The 26,913-nt window shown below is 52.0% G+C and overlaps 2 protein-coding genes across 13 annotated transcripts in view; both read left to right on the forward strand.

The window, feature by feature from the left end:
- TANGO2 (transport and golgi organization 2 homolog) overlaps positions 1-9,084 on the forward strand; it is a 51,455-nt gene extending 42,371 nt beyond the window's left edge. For 2 of the 4 annotated variants that reach the window (XM_023583694.3, XM_023583695.3), the window contains exons 7-10: positions 3,801-3,954; positions 4,785-4,889; positions 5,305-5,493; positions 7,775-7,864. In XM_023583694.3, coding sequence (XP_023439462.1) covers positions 3,801-3,954; positions 4,785-4,889; positions 5,305-5,493; position 7,775 — 449 coding nt within the window. In that variant the 3' untranslated portion in view covers positions 7,776-7,864. Of the gene's footprint in view, positions 1-3,800; positions 3,955-4,784; positions 4,890-5,304; positions 5,494-7,774 lie in introns of all 4 variants that reach the window. The other 2 variants (XM_004475187.4, XM_058281856.2) reach the window with 1 other exon arrangement.
- A 3,739-nt stretch (positions 9,085-12,823) lies between these two features.
- The window catches only part of DGCR8 (DGCR8 microprocessor complex subunit), a 54,004-nt gene continuing 39,914 nt past the window's right edge, over positions 12,824-26,913 (forward strand). For 2 of the 9 annotated variants that reach the window (XR_011646544.1, XM_058281864.2), the window contains exons 1-4: positions 18,032-18,883; positions 19,297-19,468; positions 21,711-21,853; positions 22,017-22,299. Coding sequence is in view for 7 of the 9 variants with exons in the window: in XM_058281864.2 (XP_058137847.1) it covers positions 18,164-18,883; positions 19,297-19,468; positions 21,711-21,853; positions 22,017-22,299 (1,318 nt within the window). In the remaining 2 variants the exon portion in view is untranslated. Of the gene's footprint in view, positions 13,002-17,431; positions 17,579-17,882; positions 18,884-19,296; positions 19,469-21,710; positions 21,854-22,016; positions 22,300-26,913 lie in introns of those variants that run through there. The other 7 variants (XM_058281866.1, XM_058281868.1, XM_058281870.2 and 4 more) reach the window with 7 other exon arrangements.

Here is a 26,913-nt window from a genome sequence, read left to right on the forward strand (position 1 = left end):
TGAAGTCATACAATATTTATGTGGTCTTTTGCAACTGGCTTCTTTATCACTTAGCTTAATGTCTTCAAGGTTCATCCATGGTTCAGCATGAGTCATTACTTTATTTATTTTTATGGCTGAATAACACCCCACTATACGGATAGGCCACATTTTGTTTGTCATCTGTTGATGGACATTTGAGTTATTTCCATATTTTGGCTCTTATGAATAATGCTACTATGACATTCTTGTACAAGTGTTTGTGTAGATATTTGTTTCCCTTTCTCTTGGGTATATACTTAGGAGTGGAATTGCTGGGGTACATGACAACTCTAGGTTTAATTGTTTGAGAAATAGCCAGACTGTTTTTCAAAGCAGCTGTACCATTTTACATTTCCACCAGCAAAGCACAAATGTTTGATTCTCAATATCCTCACCAGCACTTATTTTCTGTACTTTTTAAATAATGGCCATTCTAGTGGTATCTCATTGTGGTTTGGATTTGCATTTCCCTAATGACTAATGATGTTGAGCATATTTTCATGTGCTTCTTGGTCATTTGTATATCTTTCTTGGAGAAATATCTATTCAAGTCCTTTGCTCATATTTTAATTGTTTTTTTTTTTTACTTTCCACAGTTGAATTGTAGGTATTTATTGATTCTGGATTTTAATCCTGTATCAGATATTTGGTTACCAAATACTATGTCCCACTCTATGGGTTGTCTTCACTTTCTAATGGTGTTTTGTTTTGTTTTGTTAAGTAATTTATTTTTAGATACTTCATATCCACAAGTTGATGGTGTGTTTTGAAGCACCAAGTTTCTAATTTTGACAAAGCTCAATGTATCTTTTTCTTTTATCATTCATGCTTTGGGTGCCCTTAGAAACCATGGTTTGATTTGGGTCACAAAAGATTTTCACCTCTCATTTCTTTAAGAATTTTATGGAGGAAGGGGCAAGATGGTGTCTAATGGTTTCAGTTGGAAACGACAGATGAGAGTGTGCTGAATTCCTGATCAGGGGAGGTCTACCACATTCCCCAATGGAACAACAACAATCCCCCAAGTGCAATGGCAAAGACCAATAAAGATGGATGGTCCAATGATGAGCCCTTGATACTGATGGCTCTGATTATGAGCCTGTGTGCCTAAAATATGAACTAGGCCTATAGCTGTGGGGTGCCTGAGAGCCTCCATGTTGCTCAAATGTGGCCACTCTTTAAGCCCAACTCAGCATGTAGATGCGTTGCCTTCCCCCCAGTGTGGGACATGACTCCTGGGTATGAGCCTTCCTGGCACTGAAGGATTACTACCAAGTACAAGCTGATGATGTAACTACAAAAAGACCATGAACAAAGAGGTCAACTCAGACCGGCAGACTATCTCAACCTACATGTAATATCAGGTGTTAAAAACTGCTTTTTGACTTTGGATAAAAAGGGTGAAATGGAAAGGACAAGTGAATTTATATGGCTAAGAGGCTCCAAAAAAGAGTTGGGAGGTCATCAGGCAGTGATGCTTATGCATGCCTCAGTAGGGTACCAGAGACAGCCAAGGTAGATGGAAATCCAGGTGCTGGTTCTCCTGAGGGTTGCAGCGATCCACAGGTTCTATGGTCAAGGCAGATGGCTCTAGAGTTCAGGGCCATGTCAGCTGGCCCCACTTTGGAGTTTGTGTTCCTGAGTGTGATGGAGTTGGACTCAGATATAACCTTTCTACACATGCCTCTTCTGTTACTTTTACTGGACCTGTGGTTGGCATTTGGGTTGGTGTATACTCAGGAGATGTGAATCTCTGAACTGTCCATGTGATGGTCAGGCCCTGGGCCTCAGCAGACTTGCAGCCCTTACCCTCTGGTTTCTTGGACTTAACCTGACCAACTGACAGGGAGGTGAAGAAGGTCAACCACCACACCAGGGAGCCAAGAATGCCTACAGCTGCAAGCAGGACAATTGCATCCATCATCCATGTAGAATCTAAACCCCCTCTTGATGTAGAGGGGGACTGGACATAGCCATCCCAGGTCCACAAGATGGAGGAATAGAGTATGGATTAGAGTGGACTTACTAGTGTTCTGCTGGGGAACTATTGTGATTACTATTGGAAGAAATTGTAGTAGTGATGTGGAGAGGGTGGCCATGGTGGCTGCTGGTAGTCAGGAGAGGGAAGAAGAGATATGGTGTGGGGGCATTTTCAGGATTTGGAGTTGTCCTAGGTGGTGCTGCAGGGACAGATGCTAGACGTTGTGTGTCCTGTCATGGCCCACTGGGTGGACTGGGGGAGAGTGTGCACTACAATGTGGACCACTGTCCATGTGGTGCAGCAGTGCTCCAGAATGTATTCGCCAGGTGCAGTGGATGTGCTGCAATGATGGAAGAGGTTGTTGATGTGGGAGGGGTGGTGTGGGGGGTGTGGGAGGTATATGGGAACCTCATATTTTTTGAATGTAACATTTAAAAGAAAATAAAGAAGAAAAAAAAGAAAAAAAAAAGAATTTTATAGTTAGCTCTTCCACTTAGGTCTTTTTAAATTTTTCTTTAAAGGTTTATTTATGTCTCCCCCTACCTCATTGTGGTGTTCTTTGTCTACTCTCTGTGTCTGTCTGTGTCTGTTTGTTGTGTGCTTTGTCTTCTTTTAGGAGGCACCAGGAACTGAACCCAGGACCTTCTTTTGGGAGGGAGGCGCCCAATCTCTTAAGCCGCATCTGCTCCCTGCTTATGTCTCTTGTTGTGTCTCCTTGTTGCATCTCCTCATTATGTCATCTTGTTGCATCAGCTCACTGCGCCAGCCCTTTATGTCAGCTCACTGTCTTGCTCATCTTCTTTAGGAGGCACCAGGAACCAAACCCCGGACCTCCCATTTGGGAGGCCAGACCCAACTGCTTGAGCCACATCCACTTGCCCATTTAGGTCTTTGATTCATTTTGAGTGAATTTTTTTGTGGGGCAGAAGTCTATTTCGTTCTTTGCATGTGGCACTCTCCAGCTGTCCAGCACCATTTCTGCATGGTGTCCTCCATTGCTCCTAATAGAAAGGACGTCCATGGCACTCAGACTACAGCTCGGCTGGAGAGGGGGCCACAAGATCCCTGCCAGAATGTCTGGCATGGCAGTGGCACGTCCTAGTGTCCCTGGTGCCTCATTCAGGACCCTTGGCTCTGACCATGCCTGGCCCAGCGGCCGGCAGCACTTTCTAAAGCAAACACAGGCCTGAAGTCCATGCTTTCCACTTTTTTGTTTTTGCAAAAGACCACCCCTTTTCTTTTTTGCCCGCCTTCTGTTAACTGGTTCCATAAATACCCTGTGGGAAACTTGACTTAGAAACTCACCCAGTGTCTTCTCCACAGCCCTGAGAACCTGGCACTCCAGCCAGGCTCCTGGGTCTCCCAGCCTTGTTCTCCTATCCTCCCGCCCCCACCCGACTGCTCAGATGCACCTACACCTTGCTTTTCTTCTCTTAGCCCAGAGAGTGAGAGCATTGAGAGTGAGATGCTTGGGGCAGGAGTAGGAGTAGGTGGGATTGGTCACATATTGGGCTCCTTCCCAGTATCCCTGAGCTTTGCCCAGCTGAATTTCAGTGGTTTTATTCCCGATAAATCCCGCCCACTAAGGGCATGTGGCACCCTCGCCCCCTGGGTCCACTCCTGGCTGCCGCGCACAGGTGTGTCAGGAGTGCGGGTGAAGAAGGGGGGCTGTGGGTGCGAGGTGGGCTGGGCCCTTGCTCGGGCCGGGTGTCCCGCTCGCCCCGGGCCCTTCTCGCAGAGCCTGGCTGTGGGCATCCGCCGCCTGGGTGGGCTGGCCCAGCTGACCTCCTTCCCGCAGGCACCTACGGCCTGAGCAACGCGCTGCTGGAGACGCCGTGGAGGAAGCTGTGCTTCGGCAAGCGGCTTTTCCTGGAGGCGGTGGAGCGGAGCCAGGCGCTGCCCAAGGACGCCCTCATCGCCCAGCTCCTGGACGTGCTCAATAACGACGAGGCGTGAGTGGGCCAGGCGGGCGGGATGTGGGCCAGGAGGGTGGGGCTTGGACAGAGAGTGGGGGGCACGCTCGGGCGGGGCCGGGGCTGGGGGCGGGGCGTGGGGCGAGTAGGGGTGAGTGTACTCTGGCTGGGGCGGGGATTGGGGAGAGGCCTGGGCCGGCAGGTGGGGGTGGGGTGGGGCTTGGGGCGAGAGGATTGGGGACCCCCCCCCCCCCCGGCCGGGTAGGGGTGGGGCTTGAGCCGGGATAGGTGGATGTGCTCAGGCAGGGGGAGTGGGGTGTGGGGCAGGTAGGGAATGGGTGTGCTCGGGGAGCTGAGGCGGGGCTTAGGGCGGTGCTTGAGCCGGGAGAGGTGGGTGGAGAGTTAGCACAAGGTGGGCTTCCCAGGCCCACCACCGGCGTTCCCACCAGGTCCTGTCCCCAGAGGGAAGAGTAAGTGTGGTCCAGGGTTTGTCTTTGTCGTTCCTTGAAATGATCCGACCCCCGAATACTTCACGCCCAAAGCATAGCTTTGGGTAGCTAGACGCTCACTGGCCACCATGCCCCCTGGGCAACTGTGACTCCGGGAAAGTCCCTAGTGCTCAGCCCATACAGATGGCCCCGGCGACTCAGGCCCGTGATGGTGTAATTGAAAGGGTGGGCAGAGATTTGAAGCCAGGAGCAGAAAAGCAGACCAAGCAGCACTTGGGGATCCCTGTATCTCTCCTTGCAGGGCTGGGCGGCCCCTTAGGAACTGAGAGGTGGTGATGATGGCTGACGGGGCTACCTGGCTGGCCGGGGGCCAAGCAGGGCAGCTGCGGGCTGATGGTGACTGCCCCTCTGCCCTTCCAGACAGCTGCCGGACCCGGCCATCGCGGCCCAGGGCAGGGAGTACGTGCAGCCCATGCTGAGCAAGTACGCAGCCGTGTGTGTGCGCTGCCCGGACTATGGCACCAGGTACGGGCGGGCCCGGAGTGTTCTCCCTCTCAGGGGCCTGAGGGCCGAGACCCCCAGCCTTAGGCAAGGACACCAGGGAACTCCTGAGACCCCGTGGCTGGCCAGGTTCCTTCCCCGACTCGGTTCTCTAGAAGCACATTGCCACTTCAGTTCAGGGAGCCGTGGGGAGTGAGCACTCACCATCCTGCACCAAGGTCCTCCAGCTCTCAGGTCTCCCAGGCCAGGTTGCCAGGCCCCAGGCTTCCAGGGAGTCCCTCAGTGGGGGTCCTGGGCTGTCCCCTTCCCACCCATCACTGACACCCAGAACCATGAGGAAGGGTGCCGGGAAGGGTACTAAAGATGCATGTCGGTAAACACTTGTGGTTTGGGTGTGGCCTTGGGCCTGGAAGTCAAAGGGCAACCCTTCCCTTCTCAGCCCTGCATTCCTGGGTGACAAGGCCAGGATCAAGCCATCTCTGCCCCATCCAGGGAAACTGAACCATTGGTCTCAGCCACAGAGCAAGCATGCTCGGTCAAGGAGAAGCCACCTCATGGGTGCCCAGTGTCCAAGAGAAGAAGGCAGGCGGCTAGAGGCTGGAGGCCTGGCCTGCCCCACCATGGCTTGGTCTGTGGGCGGTGGAGGGGGACTCGGTGGCAGCTTATGCCCTGGCAGCTGGTATGGGGAGGTGGGGGCAGTCAGAGCATGCCGAGGGGAAGAGGAGGCCCCCTCTGGGGTAAGGGTGTCTCACCCGTGGGTGTTGCTCCCAGCTGGTGGACGGCAGATGTGTCCGCCCTGTGCACAGTGTGGCCCTGTGTCAGTGCTCCAACTTACCAACCAGCCGTCTCCCGCAGCTCTCATTATGGACAAGAAGGGGCCATGGCACTTGACCTATGCAGAAAAACTGCACGATGTGGGAAACACTTCATGGTGTGTTTCAAAACCCAAGGAGGGGAGCCGATACGGCTCGTTGGTTAAGTGCCAACTTCCCAGGTTCAATCCCCAGCCTCAAAACAACAACCAAAAGGAAACCCAAGGGGGTGGGGTGGGAAGGTGGTAGAAGGACAGGCAGGGGTCTAGTTTGAGCAAAGATATAGAGTTGGAGCAAGAAGAAGTTGGCCTGAAGGACGCCGCAGCCTGGCAGGAGTGAAGCCCCCTGTATTAGTCTGCCAAACGGGTGCTGATGCCAACTACCAGAAATCAGTTGGTTTTTATAAAGGGTATTTATTTGGGGTAGGAGCTTACAGATACCAGGCCATAAAGCATAAGTTACTTCCCTCACCAAAGTCTACTTCCACGTGTTGGAGCAAGATGGCTGCCAACATCTGCGAGGGTTCAGGCTCTCTGGGTTCCTCTCTTCCCAGGTCTTGCTTCTTTCCAGGCTCAGGGTTCCTCCCATCCTGGGGCTTGCTTTTCTTTCCTCTGTGCACTTAACTTCCTGGGGCTTTAGCTTAAGCCTTCAGCATCAAACTCCAACATCAAAAAACCCTCAGCTCTGTGCTTTGCCATGCCTTTTAGCTGTGAGCCCACCCACCAAGGGGTGGGGACTCAACACCCTACTAATGTGGCCCAATTGAAGCCCTAATCAACTTAACCACAGCCCACGTACAGACCAGTTTACGAACATAAGCCAATACCTAGTTTTGGAATTCATAATGATATCAAACTGCTACACCCCCTAAGAGGCCCCAGGTGGGTGGGGCAGAGGTGGGTACAAGGTGTAGCCCTAGGACCCGTCACCCTCACCACAGAGGGACAGCCCCTTCCTGAGCAGCCATGCCAACTTCCTGGCTGCCCTCTCCCCTCTCTTCTGTGGCCTCGTGTACCCTCAGGCAACCTGCCCTGGCCTGGGAACCCTACAGTCCCTGGCCACCTGTGAGAGATGCTGTGGACGGCGCAGGCAGGCCTGACTGGCTTCAGGCCACATGCACCACCAGGCAGTGACCGTCAGCCAAGCCCACGTGCCAGGCTCTCTCTGCCAGTGGTAAGCCCACTGTGGCTGGGGGTCTGGCCCCCACACAGCAGAGAGCCACTTGAGAGGCCAAGGGAACTGGCAGGACAGACAGATGTGTGGACAGTTAGGGCTACCAGGCCAGAGGCTCAGCTCCCTGGGAGAGGACAGTGTCCAGGACCCAGCCATGGCTGCAGGCAGGGCCAGGGTGGCGGGAAAGCCCCCAGCCCTGAGGCTCCAGGGCCCAGCTAAGAAGGCGGCTGGCTGCCAGCAGCCTATCCTGCTTGGGCCTGGCCCCTGGGTGTTCCTGCTCACCTTGGCAGGCAGGAGGCATTGCTGCCCTCAGGCCTGTCATCTGCCCTAGGTTTAGTTTCCTTCCAGCTACTTCATCTGCGTGTATGCGTGCTCAGGGACCTCGCATGTCAGCCCAGGCAGGGTCTCAGGGTCCCCTGGGCTGCCTCAGGGAACTGCGGTGCCACCTGTGCCGGTGACCTTGCTGGGGGGAGGGCCGTGCAGGAGAGGAGGGCCAAGCCCTGGGATGGGGGGGCTGATTAGACCGGGTGGCGTGAGGACAAAGGGGTTCTCTCCAGGTTCTCTCATGGAGAAAGCCTAGTCCTGATGCGGTTGAGAACTTGGCAGAGCTGGGTTTGGGGTGGTGGGCAGCAGCCAGAGCGTCCAGAGGTACCCAGGGAGCTCTGGGGGGTTTTGAGCTGGGAAGTGCCATCTCCAACTCCTGGACTGCCACCAGGCGTGGGGGGAGACCGTGGGGGGCTCTTGCTGATGAGGGAGGGGGGAAAGGAGACTGGGCCAGATGCCGCTAGAGTGAGCCCCTCTGTGTCCTCCGGGCCAAGGCTGGCTTTTTTCCCCCCCTGGCCCAGACTCCCTGGATCTGACCCTCAGAGGGGGCTGGTTGACAGGCACGGGACTAGGTGAACACAGCCCTGTCCTCTGTCTCAGAACCAACACGGTCATCCTCGTGGACGCCGAGGGCCACGTGACCTTCACAGAGCGCAGCATGCTGGACCAGGACACTGCCCGCTGGGAGACCCGCACCCACGAGTTCCGGCTGCTGAGCTGACCCACCCTCCCCGCCATGGCCCCCCTGCCAACAGGCCCACCTCAACCGCGCAGACGGGAGCCTTCCTGGCCACTCCCTGGCCCAGGAGACTTGGCCAGCGCCCACACCCGGGGCCCTCCAGTGTGTGTATCTGTGTCCCCTTGTCCCACCCAACCTCCACCCTCATGCCCGAGAGTGATGGTGCCTGCGCCCAGGGCTGGGGCAGGCCTGGTGCGCTGCGCAGGTGTGAGTGGACCTGGGCCTCCTTCACTGTGCACACGCACAGGCTGGCACACATACAGCTCACAGGCACATGCTTGCACAGGCATGTCACATGCATACTCACAGGCTGCAAACACACACCCACAAGGCATGTCCATGTGCACGCTCACACATGAGGCATGCCTTGCTAGCATACCAAGGCACATGCATACACACGCTTACATGCAAGGTGTGCCTTTTAGCACACACAGACACGTGCAAATATGCTCCCACACAGGTGCACCCCCGTGCACATGCACATACCAGCTCATGTAGCCACACGCAGCTCACATGAACACATGCACACACACACCCAAACGCATATACCTGTACACAGGCACACGCACGCGCACACACACAGACCCATCGCGACGGCTAGGCAGTGTCGCACCTCTCACTCTGCTTCCTTCCAGTGGGTGTTTGCTTCGAACAAAAGGACAGGAGAGGGGGGGCCTTTGTTAAAACCGGCCTCTCCTCTCCTGGCCATGTGGCACGTGAGTGGTCCAGGTCCCTGTGACCAACCCACTTCTGGGTAGGGGACAGGCCCTATTTGGAATGAGGGGACAGGGGCGGCCTGAGACAATTGTCACAGCAGGAGCACTTCCCATCTGGCAGTTTCCTTGGTCATGACTGTCCAGGAAGGGGGGGGGTGCCCTGAAGTGTCCCACAGGCACTGGGCCAGTCCATTCTGTACTGGGGGACGTCCTGCTTGCCCTGGGGATTGTATGGGGGTCCCCCAGGTGCCCGGGCACCCCGGCTGGCTCTCCAGCTGCCCCCGGACTGGGCGTGGGGTTAGGGCTTTCTCTGGGGTGTGTCCACCTCAGCGAGGGGATACATCCAGACCCTGCCGTTTCCCTTCCCCTCCCTGGGGGGAGTCCAACTGCCTAGGAACCCGTACTTGAACATGAGCTGTTGATAATAAAACTCTCCTCGAAGCTGTGATGAGCAAGTGTTTCCAGGTCCCTTGCCTGGTGTGATGGTTGGTGCCTAGAGCCATTTTGTGCCAGGGGTCTGGTTCTCCCAAAATGTGCCCTGCTACCTCGGCAGCCCTTTCTCCTTCTGCATCCTCCCGAGCCCTGGGATGAGAGCCCACGGTCAGTCCATCCATCCATCTGTCCTTGGGCAGAAGCCAGTATGTGGGGGACACGGTGGTGGTTACAGGGCAAGCCGCCCCAGCAACAGGGCCTCCTGCACCCGGCCGAGGAGCCACACGTGTGTCCAGGAGGCAGTGGGGTGTCCATGGGGATCTTCCAGAGGAAGGGGCAGGCTTATAGGCAAAAGAGCAGGCCAGGGGCTCCCATTGCCAGCCCCAGCCAAGTACGGGGTGCCCCATATTTCCTATCTCAAGACCTTGATCCCCTTCTCTACAGCAGCCTGGCAGTTTGGCCTACTCTGAGCAACAGGAGCCCAGGGTCGGGTACAGACATGCACCTGGGCGTCCATGGCTCACTGTGCCGAGCCCTGGTCCACCTGTTTGGTGAGGAGCAGGGGGCTTGCTTGTTTCCCCATCCTCCCCTCCTTCCCCAGCCCCAACCATTCCTTGGTCCTGATGCCTTCCCAGGCTGAGCTGGGCTGGGCTCCGAGCTCTGTCCTCTGCCCCCATAGCCACATGGCCTTCCTCCTGCCCTCAGTGGGCCCCTAGACCCCAGTGCTTTGCATGAGCACCCACCCAGGCCAAGCGTACTCATGCAGGGCCCTGCTGCCCCAGAGACCGGGCCTTCCTGGGCTGGGGCTCAACAGCTCAGGACCAGGAAAGTTTTCTGGGCCCATTGGGAACATTTTCCCCAAGCCTACTCTGGGAACTCCCTGAGGACCCTGAAGAAGGGGCAGCCCAGGATACAGAGTCTGTTGGGATCCCTTCTTTACAGATGAAGACACTGAGACTTGGGAAGACGACATGTCCACAAGTCATCAGGGGGTGGAGAGGCGAGCCACCAAGCTAAGACCGAGCAAGAGGGAAGATGAGGTTGGCACCTCAGGGCCCACCACACTATCTGGCACCCCTCATGCTTTCACTCATTCGGGGCAGTCCCTCCCATGGCGCACTGACATGCTCTTCTCCACACAGCTACCTGCCCCAGGGCCTTTGCACCTGCTACCCCCACTGCCTGAGGCACTCCAGATAGCCAAACCATCCTCTCCCTCTGTTAGTTCCTGTACGTCCTCACTAAAGTCTCCAGCAGGTGTTTAAAGCCATGGTCTTCCCTGCCCTTGTCCCTGCTTCAGTTTTCTCTAGAGCCATTCATACTGTTTGACATGCTCTGTGTTTTGTTTCTCGTGTGTCTCCCCATTGGGACAGCAGCTCCAGGAAGGAAGGGACCTTTCCTTTCTTGCCCACCTCTGTGTCCCAAAGCCTATGCCAGGGGAAAGGCTGATACTTTCCCAGCCCCCATTCATTTCAGCCAGTTTACTGCAGCAAGGCCTTGGTGCTCTTAGAATGGTCCAGGGAGGCCAGATGCCTTCAAGAAGTACATTTGAGACACTTCCCAGGAAGTCCTGGGCGCTGTGCAGCCTGGCAAGTCTTGTGTGCTCATCACCAGTTATATCTGATACATGGGCCCCCTTCTCCCGGGTGGACAGAGAATTCACCTCCATCTCTCAGCTGTACCTTCCCATGTCAGCCACTTCTGCCCTCTGGGTCCTGAGACTGAGTTGAAGTATATGGCAGAGGTGGCAGGCAGGAGGGCAGCTGCCCAGAGGTAAGTCCATGAATAAACAAGCGTGGCGCTGCAACTCTTCCTGGCAGGCCTGGGCTCCTGGCCTACTGCCCATGGACACTCCCCCAAGACCCCATCTTTTGTCCTTATCTGCCAGTAGAGGGCACAGTCCCAGCCCTTGAGTGAGCTTGTCTGAGGTGATAACTCAGGAGCCCAGAGGGAAAAGGATTCCTCCCCCAGGCTCGACTGGCTTCCAGGTTCCAGTTCAGTAATCTTTGTAACTCAGAGGCTGACACCCCATGGAGAGTCTCCTGGGCTATCACCCGGTCACTCCCAGGCTACATGGGATGCTAGCTAAGTGGGCAGGTCTGAGGTCTTGGGTCTGACTCTCTCACTACTGAAGTATGGAGAGGCTGCTGCAGCTGGATGGGGAATTGTCAAGAGCTGATGGGCTCTGACTGGCACCTGGCCAAGCCACGGGGAGGCTGGCATCCCTGGCTGAGCCCAGGAACCAGTCCCTTATGGAGGGTGGTGCTCCCTGTGAAGTACCTGGAGCTCGCCACTGGGCAGTCAGGGTAACGTGGGAAGGAGGTGAAGGAAGGGCCGGGGCGGGTTCCTGGGAGATTCTGACTTCATCCCCAACCCTTCGCCCCAGTTTTCAACCTTCATTATTTTGAAATAACTTCAACTTACTAAAAAAGTAGACAAAATTGAACAAAGAAATTCCTGTATATCCTTTACCCACCTTCTCCAAAAGTGAACCCCTTTACCAAACCACACAAAATTACCACAACCAAGAAATTAGCATTGATAGAGTATATTAACTAAACCATGAGCCCGATTTGAATTTCACCAATTGCCCCTACTAATATCCCTTTTCTTGGCCAGGATCCAACCGCCTGTCCATATCCCACAATGCATTTAGTTGTCACATATCCTTTAATCTGAATGGTTCCTCAGTGTTTCTTTGATTTGAAGGATCTTGACACTTTTGAAATGCACTGGCCAGTGATTTTATAGTGTCCCTCATTTTGGGGTTTGTCTGATCTTTTTTTATTCAGGTTTTCCCTTTTTTGGCAGAAATACCAAGTGATACAATGTCCTTCTCCAGAGGCCATGATAGGTTTCCCTACTGATGCCAGCTTTCTTCCCCATTTTTACTTAGCTATAATTAAGATACATAATGCAAAGTAAATATTTTAACTTTGCTCACTTGCTTAATTAAAGTTGGTGGTACCTCCTGGTGTTTTCTTTTTTTTAGGAGGTACTGTGGATTGAACCCAGGACCTTGTATTTGGGAAGCAGGAGCTCAACCACTGAGCTACATCTGCTTCCCATCCCCAAGTTTTTATTTCCACTCTAAAGTTACTATTTTCTTTTTGTATTTAGTATCCCAGGAGACAAACTTCGCACTCCGTGAAAAACCGCCTAATCCTTTTGCTCCTCACACTTTTAACATCCATGGCATGGTCTCCAAGTTATTGTGATGGCTCCGAAATGGGAGGTTTTCTTTTTCATCATTCTGTCCACTTTTATTAACTGGAATTCTAATCTAAGGGAGGGAAGTTCCTTCTCTTACTTAGATCCTTCCTTTGTGAGTCTCCTTGTCTACTAACATGTGGAAAGTGCCAAAGACAGTTGAGTAACATTTGTCAATTTTGGGGTGATTGTTTAATCACTAACGCCCGTGGGTGTGATTTCTCCTGTACCGCTTACACCGGAGAAAGCCCGCGTGGGGCGAGGCGACGCGGAGAGCATTGAGAGACCGCCCTATCCCTCCCGACGCGCTCCCGGGTTCCCTGCGCTCAGCCGCTCCCGGCATTCCCTGGGCGGCCCCGTTCCCGGCGCTCCTCGCGGCCGCCCGCCGAGCCCCGCCCAGGCGGCGATAGTGCTCATCGAGGCTGTGGCCCCCAGTGTCTGGTCCCGCCTCCGCGGCCGCGCCATTGGGCCGCGCGCCGTGGCCGCGAACCTCACGCGCTGTGGATTGGCGGCCTCCGCACCTCCCCTCAGGCGATTGGCTCGCGTGCCGGAGGAGGCCCGCCCTCCGCTCGGCCGGCGCGGCAGGCGGGTCCCGCCGACAGGGGTGGTGGGGGGGTGGAGGAAGAGCCTGAGGAGGCCCTTGTAGATGGCGGCGGAGGCGGCGGGGCGGTGAGGGTCTGTGCGCTGCGGGCGGGCTGCGGGCGGCTCCAGCGGGCCGCGGGTGCCTGAGGTAGGTGCGGGGCGCGAGGGGCGCCCCGCGGGCCGGACGGGCGGGCTCTGCGGCCTGCGCGAGGGCGCGCCCTTTCCCTCCCTCCGGGTCCCTCGGGCCGCGGGGCCGAGGCAGCGGGGCGGGGGGCTCGGGGCGGGCGCGGCCACGCGGAGCCCGGCCTTTGTCAGGCAACATGGCCGCGGGCCACCGAGAGGCGCGGGCCCTGCCGGGCTGGGGGCGGACGCGGAGCTGGGTCCACGCCGCCCGCCGGGCCCGCCGCGGTGCCATCGCTGCCGGGCGGGAAAACTGTGCCCGCGGGCATTGGCTCCAGGACTCTTGCCACCGCCTTTAACGCAGTGTGGGATGTCGGACGAATTGCCTGAGACCTTTTCTTCCCCCAAAGGCTCAGGATGTTGTTTTCTGCTACCAAACAATTAGCCTAGGAGTGCTCCAAGGGGGAGGTGGCAACCTGTTGACAGCGATACCCTTCAGGGATCACCCGATGGACTCGGGTTGCTCGGTGGCAGGCAGCCGACTTGCCATTTTGCATGTTTGCATGTCCCTGGTGGCTCGATGCTCCTGCACGCAGGTCTAGGCTGCACAACTCTGTTTTCCTGGTCACAGACTGGCCACCCCAGTCGTGGAAATCGGGGTGGAATGGCCCCAGCCCCCTCCGTCTAGTCACTGGCTTACCGGAGAGAGCGAGTGGCCCATCGTGGTGCCAAGTGCCGCCTGTGAGCACAGGATGTGAGGCCCGTTGGAGGATGACAAAAGGAACGAATGAGGTCATTCTGCTGCGGGGTTGGGCGGGAGGCTGCAGCGGGAGCAGCTTGACCAGAAGGCAGTAGGTCTGGTTCTGGACCGGCCCAGCCCGCCACCAAGCAGACTCCAGTACAGGGTGCTCTCCCAAAGTGTTGGTTTTTACGCCACCTCCCCCCTTCCCCTTCCCCCCCGCCCCTGGGCCAGGGATCCTTGGGAACCCCCCAAGGGTCTGCTGCTCACTCACAATCTGTTCAGCAAGGCAAGGCTTGTGTTTTGCCCGCTCTGTAAACCGAAGCAGGAGTGAGGCCAAAGGGCGGGAGAACCAGCTTGTAAACCTTGTATGGCCAGGGACGGTGCAAAGCATTTCCAAGAGTGTGGTTTTACCATTCTCTCTGCCACTGGGGGTGGGGAACATCCTTCTGTCTAGTGGGCCCAGTTTCAGCCTCTGTGGTCCCTAGTCACCTTCCCTCCTGGGCGATCTTGTTCCATCTTTGTGGCTCTAATGCTGTCTTCCTATGACATCTTTATTTTCTGTCTCCAGCCCTTTTCCATCTCTTCTGAGCCTGGCTTCGTCTTTCCAGCTGCCTCTTCCGCCTCTCCGTGGGTTACTTTGATGCCTGTTTGTGTGGGTCCAGACCGAGCCCTGATTTTCACCTCCCCACACAGTCCTAACCACCTCAGTGTAGGACAGCTTTTTCCTTGAGTTTGGAGTCACCTTGACTTCTCTCTGTCTGAAGCTCTGACATAATCCTCAGGAAACCCCATCAGCCTCACTTTCTAACTCCTTGGCACCTGACCCTTTCTTACTACCTTCAACTTAAGGTTCTGATCCAAGCCACCTGATCAGCCTTCTCATTCTCTTTCCTCTCACTCAACCCTCCTCCCCCATAATATTCTCAGGACATAGAGCCATCCTTTTAAACTGCAAAAGCTAGGCAGTACAGGAATGAGCCGGCTTGCCTGGCTGGAAAGTGGTTTCATCATTTCCTCGCTGTGTGACCTTGAGAAAACAGCTTCACGTTTCTGTGCTTCACTTGTCCCTCACAGTGCTCTCTGAGAGTTGGGTGAGTTGAAATGTCTAAAGCACTTAGCACAGGGCCTGGCTCAGCGTTGGCTGCACCGCTGTCCTTGAACTGTGTTATGTTACTGCTTGCCTCTTTTGTCCAGGGACCCAGAATCCTGAAGGCAGCTCAGGAGGACCAACCCTGGCCCTCCTGACCTGGCCTTCCAACCCGCCTCAGCCACGCTACTGTGGTCAGACACATCATACTCCTACCTCAGGGCCTTTGCTTGTGCTCTTTGTGTCATCTGGAATGTTCTTCCCTCCACCCCACTCTCTACTTGGTGGACCCTCCTTTGTCTTCAGGGAGCTTCTCCTGCCTCCCTATCTGAAGCTGCCTCCCCTGCTCCAATCCCTTCATTGCGTGGTACGTGTTTTCCTTCATTGTTTTTTGTCTTCCTTTGGTGAAATACCAGCTCTGTGAGGGCAGGGGTTTTGTCTGTTTTGTGTCCTCTGTACCTAGAATGGCACATGTCAAATGGAAGGCATTCAGCAAATATTCTTTGAATGAATTGAGAAGGCCGACAAAAGGAAAATAAGGAATTTGCCCCAAACTGCCCACTTCTCAGCCCCACATCTTGAGCCTCTATTCCCTGGGGCTGGGCAGGTTTCTATGATCTCGGGTACCCGCCCTCTTCTAGGCTCCCTTCTCCTCTTCCAAGGCCTCTCTCCATCAGTTTCCATCGTCGTCATCATCTCTCTCTTTGCTTTCATGCCGGCTGCTTATTAGCTCTCTAACATGGCAGCAGCTTTCCCCATCCTGACCCACCATTTTCTCTTTAGTCCTGTCACTCATTGCTGTCTTCATCTTAGTTTTTTCTGCTCCAAGAATCAGACTGGGCTCTCATTATATCCACAAACCTGCCAGGCACTGAGTCCATTGAGGAGTTTCGGGTCCTGGTCTTATTTGGTTTCTGTATCCCAGGGCATGCTGACCTGTCTGTCCTTCTCTGAAATGCTCATTCTTGGTTGCCAGGATACCGACCTTCCTACACTTTGTTCCTGGTGCCTGTCTGGCTGCAGCCTTCTTAGCACTCAATGCTAATGATCTAAGTGTATCATTAGTTACGTGCTGTATTTTCTTGATTCCAAAGTACACCTTTGGGAGGGGGTGTTGCTGCATTAAAGTCCCACTGAATCCAGAATGTTAGGACATCCTAGTACCTAGGAACTCAGTGGTCCTTGCCCTTACAACTGTGTCCCAATGGGTGGGACTCATCTCTTGTCCACAATACTGCCCGCCTCAGAGTTGACATTCAGTGACTGTTTGTTGAATGACTTAATTAAACCTAAACAAGTCTCTGGTTTGGATTTGTGTTCCCCTTTAAAATACAACCACCCTGCGCTAATCTCTTTACCGTAAACCTCTTAATCTGTGATGTCCACGGTAACCTGTCCTTTCCATGGTCTTGAGAGAGTGAGTTATGTCCATGCAACCAGTCAAGATGCCACACCTGGGCATGGGTGCGCGTGGGCATCTTTGCACCTAGGTGCACAGCATGTGCATGCGATTGTGCTTCTGTGCACAGTGTGGGTATGCATGGGTGTGTCTGCACCTGTGTGCATAGCTCATACATGTGAGTGTGCTTCTGTGCACAGTGTGGACATTACATGGGTGTGTGGCTGCACCAGGGTGCACATACATATGCATGTGTATGTAATTCTGTGCACGCTGTGGGTGTTCTGCATCTAGGTGCACAGCTCGTGGATACAAGTGTGCCTCTGTGTGGTGTGAGTGTGTGTCCTTCTCCCAACATTCAGGACTGTGGACTTCTCTGTGGGGTCTGGCTTGCCCCCTGCCCCGCCCTGCCTCCTCAGCCTGTGTCATCCCTTTTTTCACGCTCTCAACATGGTGAAGTTCCCTAGACTTGCATCCTTGACCCTCTTCTTGGTCTTTGTCCCCACTCTGGGCGGTCTCCCTCCTGTAGCCTGGGCAACTTCTACCTCATTTATGCACCCAGCCCTCTGTCTCTGTGGTCTCAGCACCTTTTGGACAGGTCTGCCTGCGAGTTCTGTCTGCAGTCTGCCCCTGACATCTGCCCAGGTGCTGGATTACGTCCGTCTGTCCAGGGGAGAAGCCTTGCTTGCCTGCATTCTCTCTTTTCTCTTTTCTCAACCTCTTATGGGTCAGCGAGTGTGGGCAGCTCTGTCAACACTGCTCTTTGACCTCCTCCCTCTTCTCCAGCCCTGTTGCCAGAGACTCTTGCACACCCTGTCCTCTGGCCCAGAGGCCTGCCTGCCATGCCTGAGGCATGCAGCACCTGTGTCCAGCACAGCTGCCAGCCCCCATTTTGAAGTTGGGACCTCATTGGGGCCCAAGGGCTGCTTTACCCTAAGCGGCTCCTCACTGCCCCCAGGATGGAGCCCGTTTCTGGACAGCCCCCGGGCTTCACTGTGCCTGCAGCAGCTCCCTCCACCAGCCCCAGGGCAGCCTCCCTTCTCCCAGCGGCTTGTCCCTCTCCCATCTAACCGCATCACCCTCCCTCATCCACGTGCCACAGGGTGGGCCCAGGAAAGCCTTGGTGGTCCTGGGTTAGCAGAGTACCTGACCACATCTCTGAGGCTCCTAGTGCCACAGAGCTGCCTGAGGGCTTCATGCTGGGCCCTCTGACCGACCCAGCCCTTGCAGGTGAGTGGATCGGTGTGTCGCTCTGGCTCTGATGCCCTGAGGGAGGCTGCACACTTCGCACGTTCCAGGAAGGCCCGTTCTGGGAAGAGTGGCCTGGCGCCGCGTGCTCGCTCACCTGGTGAAGCGAGTCCGGGACACTGCCTTGAGGTGGAGTGTGATTTTGTTTTATTCTTCTTGAGCTGTAAGATTATATCGTTTTCATGCTTCTGAAGTAGGAACAACTGTAGACTGTTAGTAAAATACTTAAAAGATTGGGTTTAAATGATCGTGGAGGTGCTTAAAAAATACAACAAAAACCAATGTGATTTCTTCTGATTCCTGAAAGGTCTTCGTAGGCTGTATCATTTTAAATTTTTTCCTGCGCTGTTAATAGCACTCAACTCTTAATCTGGTACCGGCAAAGCAGGCAGTTTCTGTTATTTTGTGACGGTGTTTTTAAATTTCTTTGCAGGTGGAAGAAGAAAGATGCCACTTTGGCACGAAGACAGGCTCGCTTAGTCGCCAGTCGTTTTAAGCTGAGTGCATTGTGATTTCCAATAATTGAGGCAGTGGTTCTAAAAGCTGTCTACATTAATGAAAAGAGCAATGTGGCCAGCTTGACTAAGCCGCCGGCGTGCGCAGTGCGGGCAGGACGGCACCCGGGTCTCGACGGACTTGTGCATGTTAGCTGTATAGATTTATGTAAGGTCTTTTAAACCTCTGGTCTTTTAAAGTAGTCTTACCACTTTTAACATGGAGACCTCTGAGAGCCCCTCTCCTCTCCCGCGTGAGCCCGCAGGAGACGCGATGATGGAGAACCACGCTCGCCCCTTCCAGGCGCTGCCCCGTGAACAGTCTCCACCACCTCCCCTGCAAACGTCCAGTGATGCAGAGGTAATGGACGTTGGCTCTGGTGGTGATGGACAGTCCGAACCCCCTGCCGAGGACCCGTTCAACATCTGCGGAGCTTCTCTTCTCTCCAAAGGAGCCTTCTCTCAGGGCCGCCTCCTCATAGACCCGAACTGTGGTGGCCACAGCCCGCGCACTGCCCGGCATGCACCCGCCCTCCGGAAGTTCTCCCCTGACCTTAAGTTGCTTAAGGATGTAAAGATTAGCGTGAGCTTTACCGAGAGCTGCAGGAGTAAGGACAGGAAGGTGCTGTACACAGGAGTGGAGCGCGACGCTCGGGCAGAGTGTGGTTTTACCCTTAGTCTTCCCAGTGGAGACGTGCATGCTTGTCCCTTTGGCGGGAGTGTTGGTAATGGGGTAGGCCTAGGGGGTGAGAGTGTGGATAAGAAGGATGAGGAGAATGAGCTGGATCAGGAAAAGAGAGTGGAGTACGCAGTGCTCGATGAGTTAGAAGATTTTACTGACAATTTGGAGCTAGATGAAGAAGGAGCAGGCGGGTTCACGGCTAAAGCGATCGTTCAAAGAGACAGAGTGGATGAAGAGGCCTTGAATTTCTCCTACGAGGTATGTCGGTGAACCCTCCTTTGGAGGTGTTTGGGAATTGCTGCATCTTTTGACACATTGCAGAGTGATTTTAAAAAAAAAAAACAAAAAACACCAGCTCACCTGAGGTGCAGTGCAATTAATGCAGAAAAGCTGTAACTTGTTAAATGGGTAAATATCACAAAAAGTTTGGCTGCTAAGCTGTCTTTGTCCCCACCTCCGACCCCAGTTAGGAGGTGCTGCTGACAGCTCCCCGAAGGTGTGCATACCTGGACCCATGCATATTGGTGTTAGTTATTGCTTTCATTCCCTTTGTTTTACAGATGGTCACGCACCTAGGCTCCCCCCCCCCAGCACCTCATTTCCGTGTCCATTCTCGTTAACGCCCGAGCTTGCTTGAGGCGCAGGTGCCCAGGGTCATGGTGTCGTAACAGCATGTTTTGCAGGATGACTTTGACAATGATGTGGATGCTCTGCTGGAAGAGGGCCTCTGTGCTCCCAAAAAGAGGCGGATAGAGGAAAAATACGGAGGAGACAGTGACCATCCATCTGATGGTGAAACCAGCGTGCAGCCAATGATGACCAAAATTAAAACCGTGCTGAAAAGTGAGTTGGCGGGGCCAGAGCAGTGTTTCGAGGGCAGGAGAAGTACAGGTTGTTTACATCCTGCAAATGCTTGGAGAGCCCTTGGGGTGCACCCGGTGAGCTAGGCAGCAGACACATGCTTGAAGGCAGGATAAGTCTTGGCTTCGGCCCTGTGCAGTTTCGGGATTGATGCAGGGAAAACAACAGACAAGGAAGGACCCAGACACAGGAGACGCTTGCAGGTTGTGGTATGTGCTGTGGAACCACAGAGTGGGCCGACCTTCCACAGAGGAAGAGGAAGGGGACTTGTGATGGGTCTGGAGAGAACCCTGAGAGCAGGATGCTTGTGCTGAGCCTGGGAAATGGAAAGACCGATGACAAGAGAGCCTGGAGGGCAGAGGCCAGGTGTGGGAGAGCCCAGTGAGGTGGCAGGTGATGGTGGAGGGCTTCCTGCAAGTTGCAGGTGGGTTCTGGATTTTATACTGAGAGTTAGGGGGACCCATTAAAAGCTGGTGAGTGATGGGACCACATTTTGTTTAAAATCATTGTTCCAGCAGGACGTGGAGAGAGATGGGTGGAATGGATGCTCCTGCAGTAGAGGGAGGAGGGTGTTTGGAGGGACAGGCAACAGGACTGGCATTCCATTTGGATCTGGGCACAAAAGGGAGAGAAACCAGAAGGAGCTGCAGGCTGTGCTTTTGAAGTTTGTGGTCCTTGTTGGTTGCAGGCATGGGAGGAAGTGGGTGTCTGCTGGTCTGGGCCATGAGCACCCCAGTTGAGAGGTCAGCTGGGGAGTGGAGAGTGGAGTTGAAGAGACATGGGGACTCTTGGGCACAATGGTGGAGACTCTAGGCCCAGAGTGTGGGTGCAGAAGGCAGTGAGGCAGAGGGTGGGAGAAAGCAAGGAGCAGGTGGTCCAGCCACACCTTTCCCCCTGCAGTCCCTCCCTCTCCTTTGCCCCTCCCCACCTCAGCTGCCCAGCCTGGCCGCCTCCCTCCCAGAAACCTCAAGTACAGGGACAGCCACGCGAAAGCTCTCTAGAGGGGCCAGAAAGACTTTCTGACTGCTAACTTTAGAACATATGTGGAGGTCTGGATAAACCTGTAGCCCTGTTCTTTTAGGCTCTGTGGTTTATTTGCTTTCCCTAACTTCACCCTGTGCTGATGTGAGGCAGTCCCATCATGGGCCATGCCCAGGGGAGGTACAGCCTTGCAGGTACTTACAGCACCTCCTCCAGGAGCCTGCCCCTGGCCAGAGCTGTCTGAACCTTCCCCCTGTAGCAGCCTGGGTGTTGCCCAGGGATAGGAGGAGCTGTCAGGGAGTGGCCTGTGCCTTTTCCTGTCAGAGCCACTGATACTTTTTAACCTTTTATGTTTTATTTTTTAGATTTCACTGGGTTTTCAATTTTTTTAACTTTGTTTCTAATTTTTAAGTTTTCTTTTGATACCTTTAAGAAAATCAAGCCTTAGTTAAATCCCTGCATTCTACTTTTCTCAGCAACCAGGCCTATGTGTGGAATGTAATTAAGCAGATAATAGGTCAGAAACATTGGTGTGTGTGTGGGAGAGAGAGAGACTCCCTGGAAAAATGGGGCATGAGTAGTAGAAACATGGAAGAGTAGACAGTTTGTGCCGTAAACTCACTTAATAGGTCAACTAGTTTGAAGTAGTGTTTTATATGCTGGCTAGAGGGTAGGGCGCAGGTAAAAATAAGGATCCTCACTTGGTTACCAGAGAGCAGTGGCTTATAGGCCTGCAGTTTATTGGAGGAGCCTGCCCTGGTCCTGGGGAGCCTTGGACAAGGTATGCAAGAAGTCTAGTGCCCACGGTGCCCACAAAAGCTGAGGTCGCCATCTTCAGACAAGGCACAGAGGCAAGGCTTTTAGCCCAGGCGCTGGATCTCACGGAACCCTATTCCAGGCCCTTTCATAGGCTAATTCAGTAAGTATAAGTTTCTGCCAGGCGAGAAATAAATTCCTGCCACACACCCCATACTGTTGTAGGCTCTGGAATTACAGCAGTGAACAAGGCAGGCAGACGAGGCTCCTGGGTATGGGAGCCTCACAGTGATGGGGCTGGGATAGGCTCTTTGGTGGAAAGGCGATGTAGGGTGGGCAGAGCACTCTTCTACTTCCCTACTTCTTAGAGTTTCTTTACAGGACTTAATCAAGTCTACTGTTTTTATTGGCTATATATCATAACTTCTAAGGTGTCTTGCAGTATTAGGTGTTTTTAAAGTTCAGAATTTTCTTGTCTTCCGTCAAGGTCGTGGCCGCCCACCTACAGAGCCATTGCCGGACGGGTGGATCATGACCTTCCATAATTCCGGAGTCCCCGTGTACCTACACAGAGAGTCTCGGGTGGTCACCTGGTCCAGGCCGTACTTCTTAGGAACGGGAAGCATACGGGTAGGGGATGCATCAGTAATGAATTCAATGTTGTAAGTTCTCAAACTGAAACATGCTTGTCTGCACATGTTCATCGTAGCCAGGAGAAGCAAGTGAAAGGCATCAGATCTTCAGACTTTTGGGGTTGGACTTGTAATTAGTGTTGTATTCTCATTATCGACAGAAACACGACCCTCCTCTGAGTAGCATCCCCTGTCTGCATTACAAGAAAATGAAGGACAATGAGGAGAGGGAACAAAGCGGAGATCTCATCCCCAGTAGGGAAGGGTCCCCCATCAAGCCCCTGAGCCGATCGGCAGAGCTGGACTTCCCCCTGGAAGAGCCTGACTCAACAGGTGCTGACTCAGCGCCCTCCGATGAGAAGGACCCAATGGGGGCTGAGGCCGCACCCGGGGCCCTGGGGCAGGTGAAGGCCAAAGTCGAGGTCTGCAAAGACGAATCCGTGGGTAAGTTTCCCAGGTGCGGTTGGTTTCCTCCTTGCCTGGGAGCTGAGGCCCCTGTCTTCAGTTGTTCCACTGCAGCCACACCTTCCCCCTGGGCCTGGTTGCTCCTAGTGAAGGCCATCCTTCCCTAGTTCTGCCTGTGAGGAAGGAACTGGGCCTGGGGACCTCCATTCACACCGGCATGTCTGGACAGCTCTGTGTCCTCTTGTTCATACAAGAACTGTCTGGCCTCAGCATTCCAGGCCCACACTCCAGTGCCCAGGCTCTGCAGGGGCCTGCCAAGGAGAAGGGCTACTGTCAGTGCCCACTGGTGTTTCCTCTCTGGCGGCTTTTAAGATCTTTCTCAAAGTTCTGCTTTTTAAGTAGGCCATGCTTATGGAATTATTTTTATTTATCCCAATGAGCACAGTGCAAGTTTTTTCAATCTAAAGACACAGGGTTGGAAAATTCCTAGTCACTATTATTCTTTAGACATTGCCCTCTGAAATTCTGCAGTTGCTTTTGAGATGTATTTTGGTGTTTCCCACTCTGCCTTTCAAGTCTGCACTGACTCATTTAGCTTAGTTCTACGAGTTCAAGTCTCAGTTCTCTTTTCAGTGGTACCAACCTATTTTCAATAGTATATAAATGCCTAACACCTTCTCCTATAGCTCCATCCCTCCCTCCTTAAAGTGGTGTCATCTCAGATTACATCTTTATATATTGTATGCTCATTTTAACATAGATTTTAATTATTGTTTCAAACATTTGCCTTTTAAGTCATGGGGGCAGGGGGAAGCAGTACAAACTGAAAGTACAAAAATACGGGATTTTATGGTTATCTAAGTAGTTATGTTTACCGCTTTTATTTCTTCTTAAGGTGTATGGCGTTGAGTCACTGTCCAGTGTCCTTTTATTTGAGCCTGAAGGTTGCCAGTTAGCATTTCTTGTAAAGTAACTCCTTCAGCTTTTGTTTGTCTGTAAATATTTTGCTTTATTGATCAATTGATTGATTGATTTTTAGAAGGTACCAGGGAGTGAATCCAGGACGTTATACATGCAAAGGAGGTGCTCAGCCAACTGAATTACATCTGCTCTGCCTTCTGTAAATGTTTTAATTTCCTCATTTTTGAAGGATAATTTGCTGGATATAGAATTCTTGGTTGATGATTTTTTTCTTTAAGGACTTCAGTGATTTCATTCTGTGGTCTTCTGGCTTCCTTGGTTTCTGATCAGAACTCTATTCTTCTTATTGGGGATCCCTTGTGTGCGACAAGTTGCTCTTCTCTTGCTGCTTTCAAAATTCTCTTTGTCTTTGGATTCTCACAATTTCACTGCATGTGCCTTGGTGTAGATCTAGTCTGTCCTGCTTGGAGTTCATTGAACATGTTTAAGACAGTTGATTTAGAGTCTTTTCTAGTGTTTGAGCTGCCTCAGTGAGGGTTTCTGTGAAATTCTTTTTTTCCTGTGGCTGGGCCATACTTTCCTGTTTCTTGGTGCATTTTGTAGTTTTTAAATTGAGAACTGGACATTCTGAGTGTTGTTGTAACTCTGGAAATCTAGTCCTCCCACCCCTTAGGTTACTCTGGTTTTTGTTTTGTTTTGTTTTGTTTTCTTATTGAGGGCTGGAGCCATCGGTTTGTGATTTATGCATACATTTATGCTTCAAACAGGGAATGGGAAAGAAAAAAAGGTGAAGGGTACTGCCTGTTGAAGAGGCCCCTGCTGCTTTTGTTTGATAAGGTTTGAACAGTGACTGCCCTTAGTGCTGGCCCCGGCAATGTGAAGTAACTCATCAAAACCCATGATCACCAATCAGACCAGACACTCCTGGATTTTGGAAGTCAAGGTCCTTATTACGTACCTGGCATCAGCAAGCCGTACCAGCTGTAGTTTCCACTGCTCCCTGTCATGCAGTTGGGAAATGAGGGATGATACTGCCCAGAATTCTGGTCTTTACTGCAGTGTACCAGCCTCTTTCTCCAGCTCTTCTCTGGATGCTTCACTTTATTTCACTACCTGCCAGAGTTCTAAAATAGTTGATTCAAACAGTTCCTTCCAGTTCCATAGTTGTTTTAGTGGAGGGACTGATTCCTGGCATTTGTTACCCTGCCATCTTCTTACAGTCCTCTCCCAGAACAATGCTTTTTACTTTAATGATAGTAAATAAAAATTGGAAGTCCTTACCCAAATGGTATGTTCTGGCTGTGTCTCCACGTCCAGCTCAGAGTGCCAGTTATTTTCCTGGTGGCAGGCAGGTTCACATGAAATCAAGTCTTTTTTTTTATAAAGATTTATTCTATTTATTTCTCTCCCTTCCCCTATTGTTTCGCACTTGTTATGTCTGTTCATTATGTGTTTGTCTTCTTTTTTTAGGAGGCATCGGAACCGAACCCAGGACCTCCCATGTGGGAGGGAGGTGCCTAATCTCTTGAGCCACCTCTGTTCCCTGCTTTGTTGTATCTCTCGTTGTGTTTTCTTCCTTGTGTCTCTTTTGTTGTGTCAGCTTGTTGTGTCAGCTTGCTGTCTTGCTTGTCTTCTTTAGGAGACATTGGGAACCAAACCTGGGGACTGCCCCCCACCTGTCCCCCCAGGTGGTACGTGGGAGCTCAATTGCTTGAGCCACATCTGCGTCCCAAAATGGAGTTTTTAAAAAATACATTTTAAAATTTATTTTTAAAAGATAGATTATATAAAATGTTACATAAAAAAATGTAAGTGATTCCCATATGCCCCACTCCCCACACCTCCCACTTTCCCCACATTAATAACTTCTTTCATTAGTGTGGTGCATTCATTGCAATTGATGAACACATTTTGGAGCATTGCCACTAAGCATGGATTATAGTCTACCTTGTAGTTTACACTTTCTCTTATTCAGTTCTGTATGTTATGGCAGGATATATAATGGCCTGTACCTGTCATTGCAGTGTCATTCAGATGAATTCCAAGTCCCAAAAATGCCCCCATATTACACCACTTTTTCCCTCTTCCTGACTTCAGCACCTTCAGTGACCACTGTCTCCATATCATTGATATAATTTCTTCCATTGCTAGAATCACAATAAGTCTATAGAAGAACTAATAAGTCCACTGTAGCCCATATTTTATTCCCCAGTCCTGAGGATTCTGGGATGGTGATGCCCATTCCACCTCTAATTGAGAGGAGTCTTTGATCCCTTATGGCTGATGGATGGAACTTGATCCAAATTAGAAGGGGACTGTTGGCACTCAACTAATGAGCGACATCAGCTCCACTGATATGGATTTTTCATTTGTTAGTTATTTGTTTTTAGGAGGAACTGGGGATCAAACCTGGCACCTCATATGTGGGAAGTAGACACTCAACCACTTGGGCTACATCTACTCCTCCAATCTTTCATTTTTGAAATATAGCTTTGCTGGGTATGGGATTCTTGGTTGAAGATTTTTTTCTTTCTACACTCTATGTTATCCAGTTGCCTTCTGGCCTCCATTGTTATCATCAGACTTTCCATTATTTTTTTTTTTCATTTAAGCAGCTGCGGGATTATAAAAACATCCTGCCGCAAATATAGAATCCCCATATACCCCCACCTCATGTGCAATTTTCCGTTATTAATATGCTTCAGGTTCACTCATTGATTCATTGTGTTGTGCAGTTTTGTTTTTGTTTTTTTTAGGAGGTACTAGGGATTGGACCCATTACTTTGTACATGGGAAGCAGGCACTCAACCACTGAGCTACATCTGCCTCCCAATGAGAGCTGGTTTTTCCATTTGTTTTTAGGAGATACTGTGATTGAACCTTGGCCTTGTACATGGGGGGCAGGCGCTCAACTATTTGAGCTACATCCACTCTGTGTTGTGGAGTTTTATGGGTTAGTGGGAGTGTGTGTAGTAATTTATGTATAACATAAACTTTACCTTTTCTGAATATACATATTCAGTGATGTTAATTACATAAACAAAAGTTGTACATTCATCCACATCATCCATTGGCAAAACTTCTTTCCATCACCACAAATAGAAACTCCATACCAATTAAACATTAACTCCCCATTCCCCTTGCCCACTTGGTCCCCGATAACCTCTATTGTAGTTTCTGACTTTATGAACTTGCATATTTTTCTTATTTTATTTAAGAAAGATTGTACAGTGTTAATTCTTTTGTGTCTGATTATTTAACTCACCATGATGTCTTCACGGTTCATCCATATCCTAGCATACATCAGAACTTCATTCCTTTTTACAGCTGAATAATATTCTATTGTGTGGGTATACTGCATTATTATGTTTATCCATTCATGGGTTGATGGACACTTGGGTTGCTTCTACCGTTTGGAAATTGTGAATAATGCCACTATGAACATCGGTTTACAAGTCCCTGCTTTCATTTCTTTTGGGGATATACCTAGAAATGGGATTGCTTGGTCCTATGGTAATTCTATACTTAAATTTCTGAAGAATGGCCAAACTGTCTTCCATAGGAGGTGCGTCATTTTACATTGCTACCTACAATGAGTGTTTCTTTTTCTTCATGTCTTCGCCAACACTTACAATTTTTTTCTTGTTTGTTTAATAGCCTTTCTAGTGGGTGTGAAAATGGTATCTCATTGTGGGGTTTGTTTTGTTTTGTTTTGCTTTTTAAATCTGGTTG

The sequence above is a fragment of the Dasypus novemcinctus genome, chromosome 19, assembly GCF_030445035.2.
Source record: "Dasypus novemcinctus isolate mDasNov1 chromosome 19, mDasNov1.1.hap2, whole genome shotgun sequence".
NCBI lineage: Eukaryota > Metazoa > Chordata > Mammalia > Cingulata > Dasypodidae > Dasypus > Dasypus novemcinctus.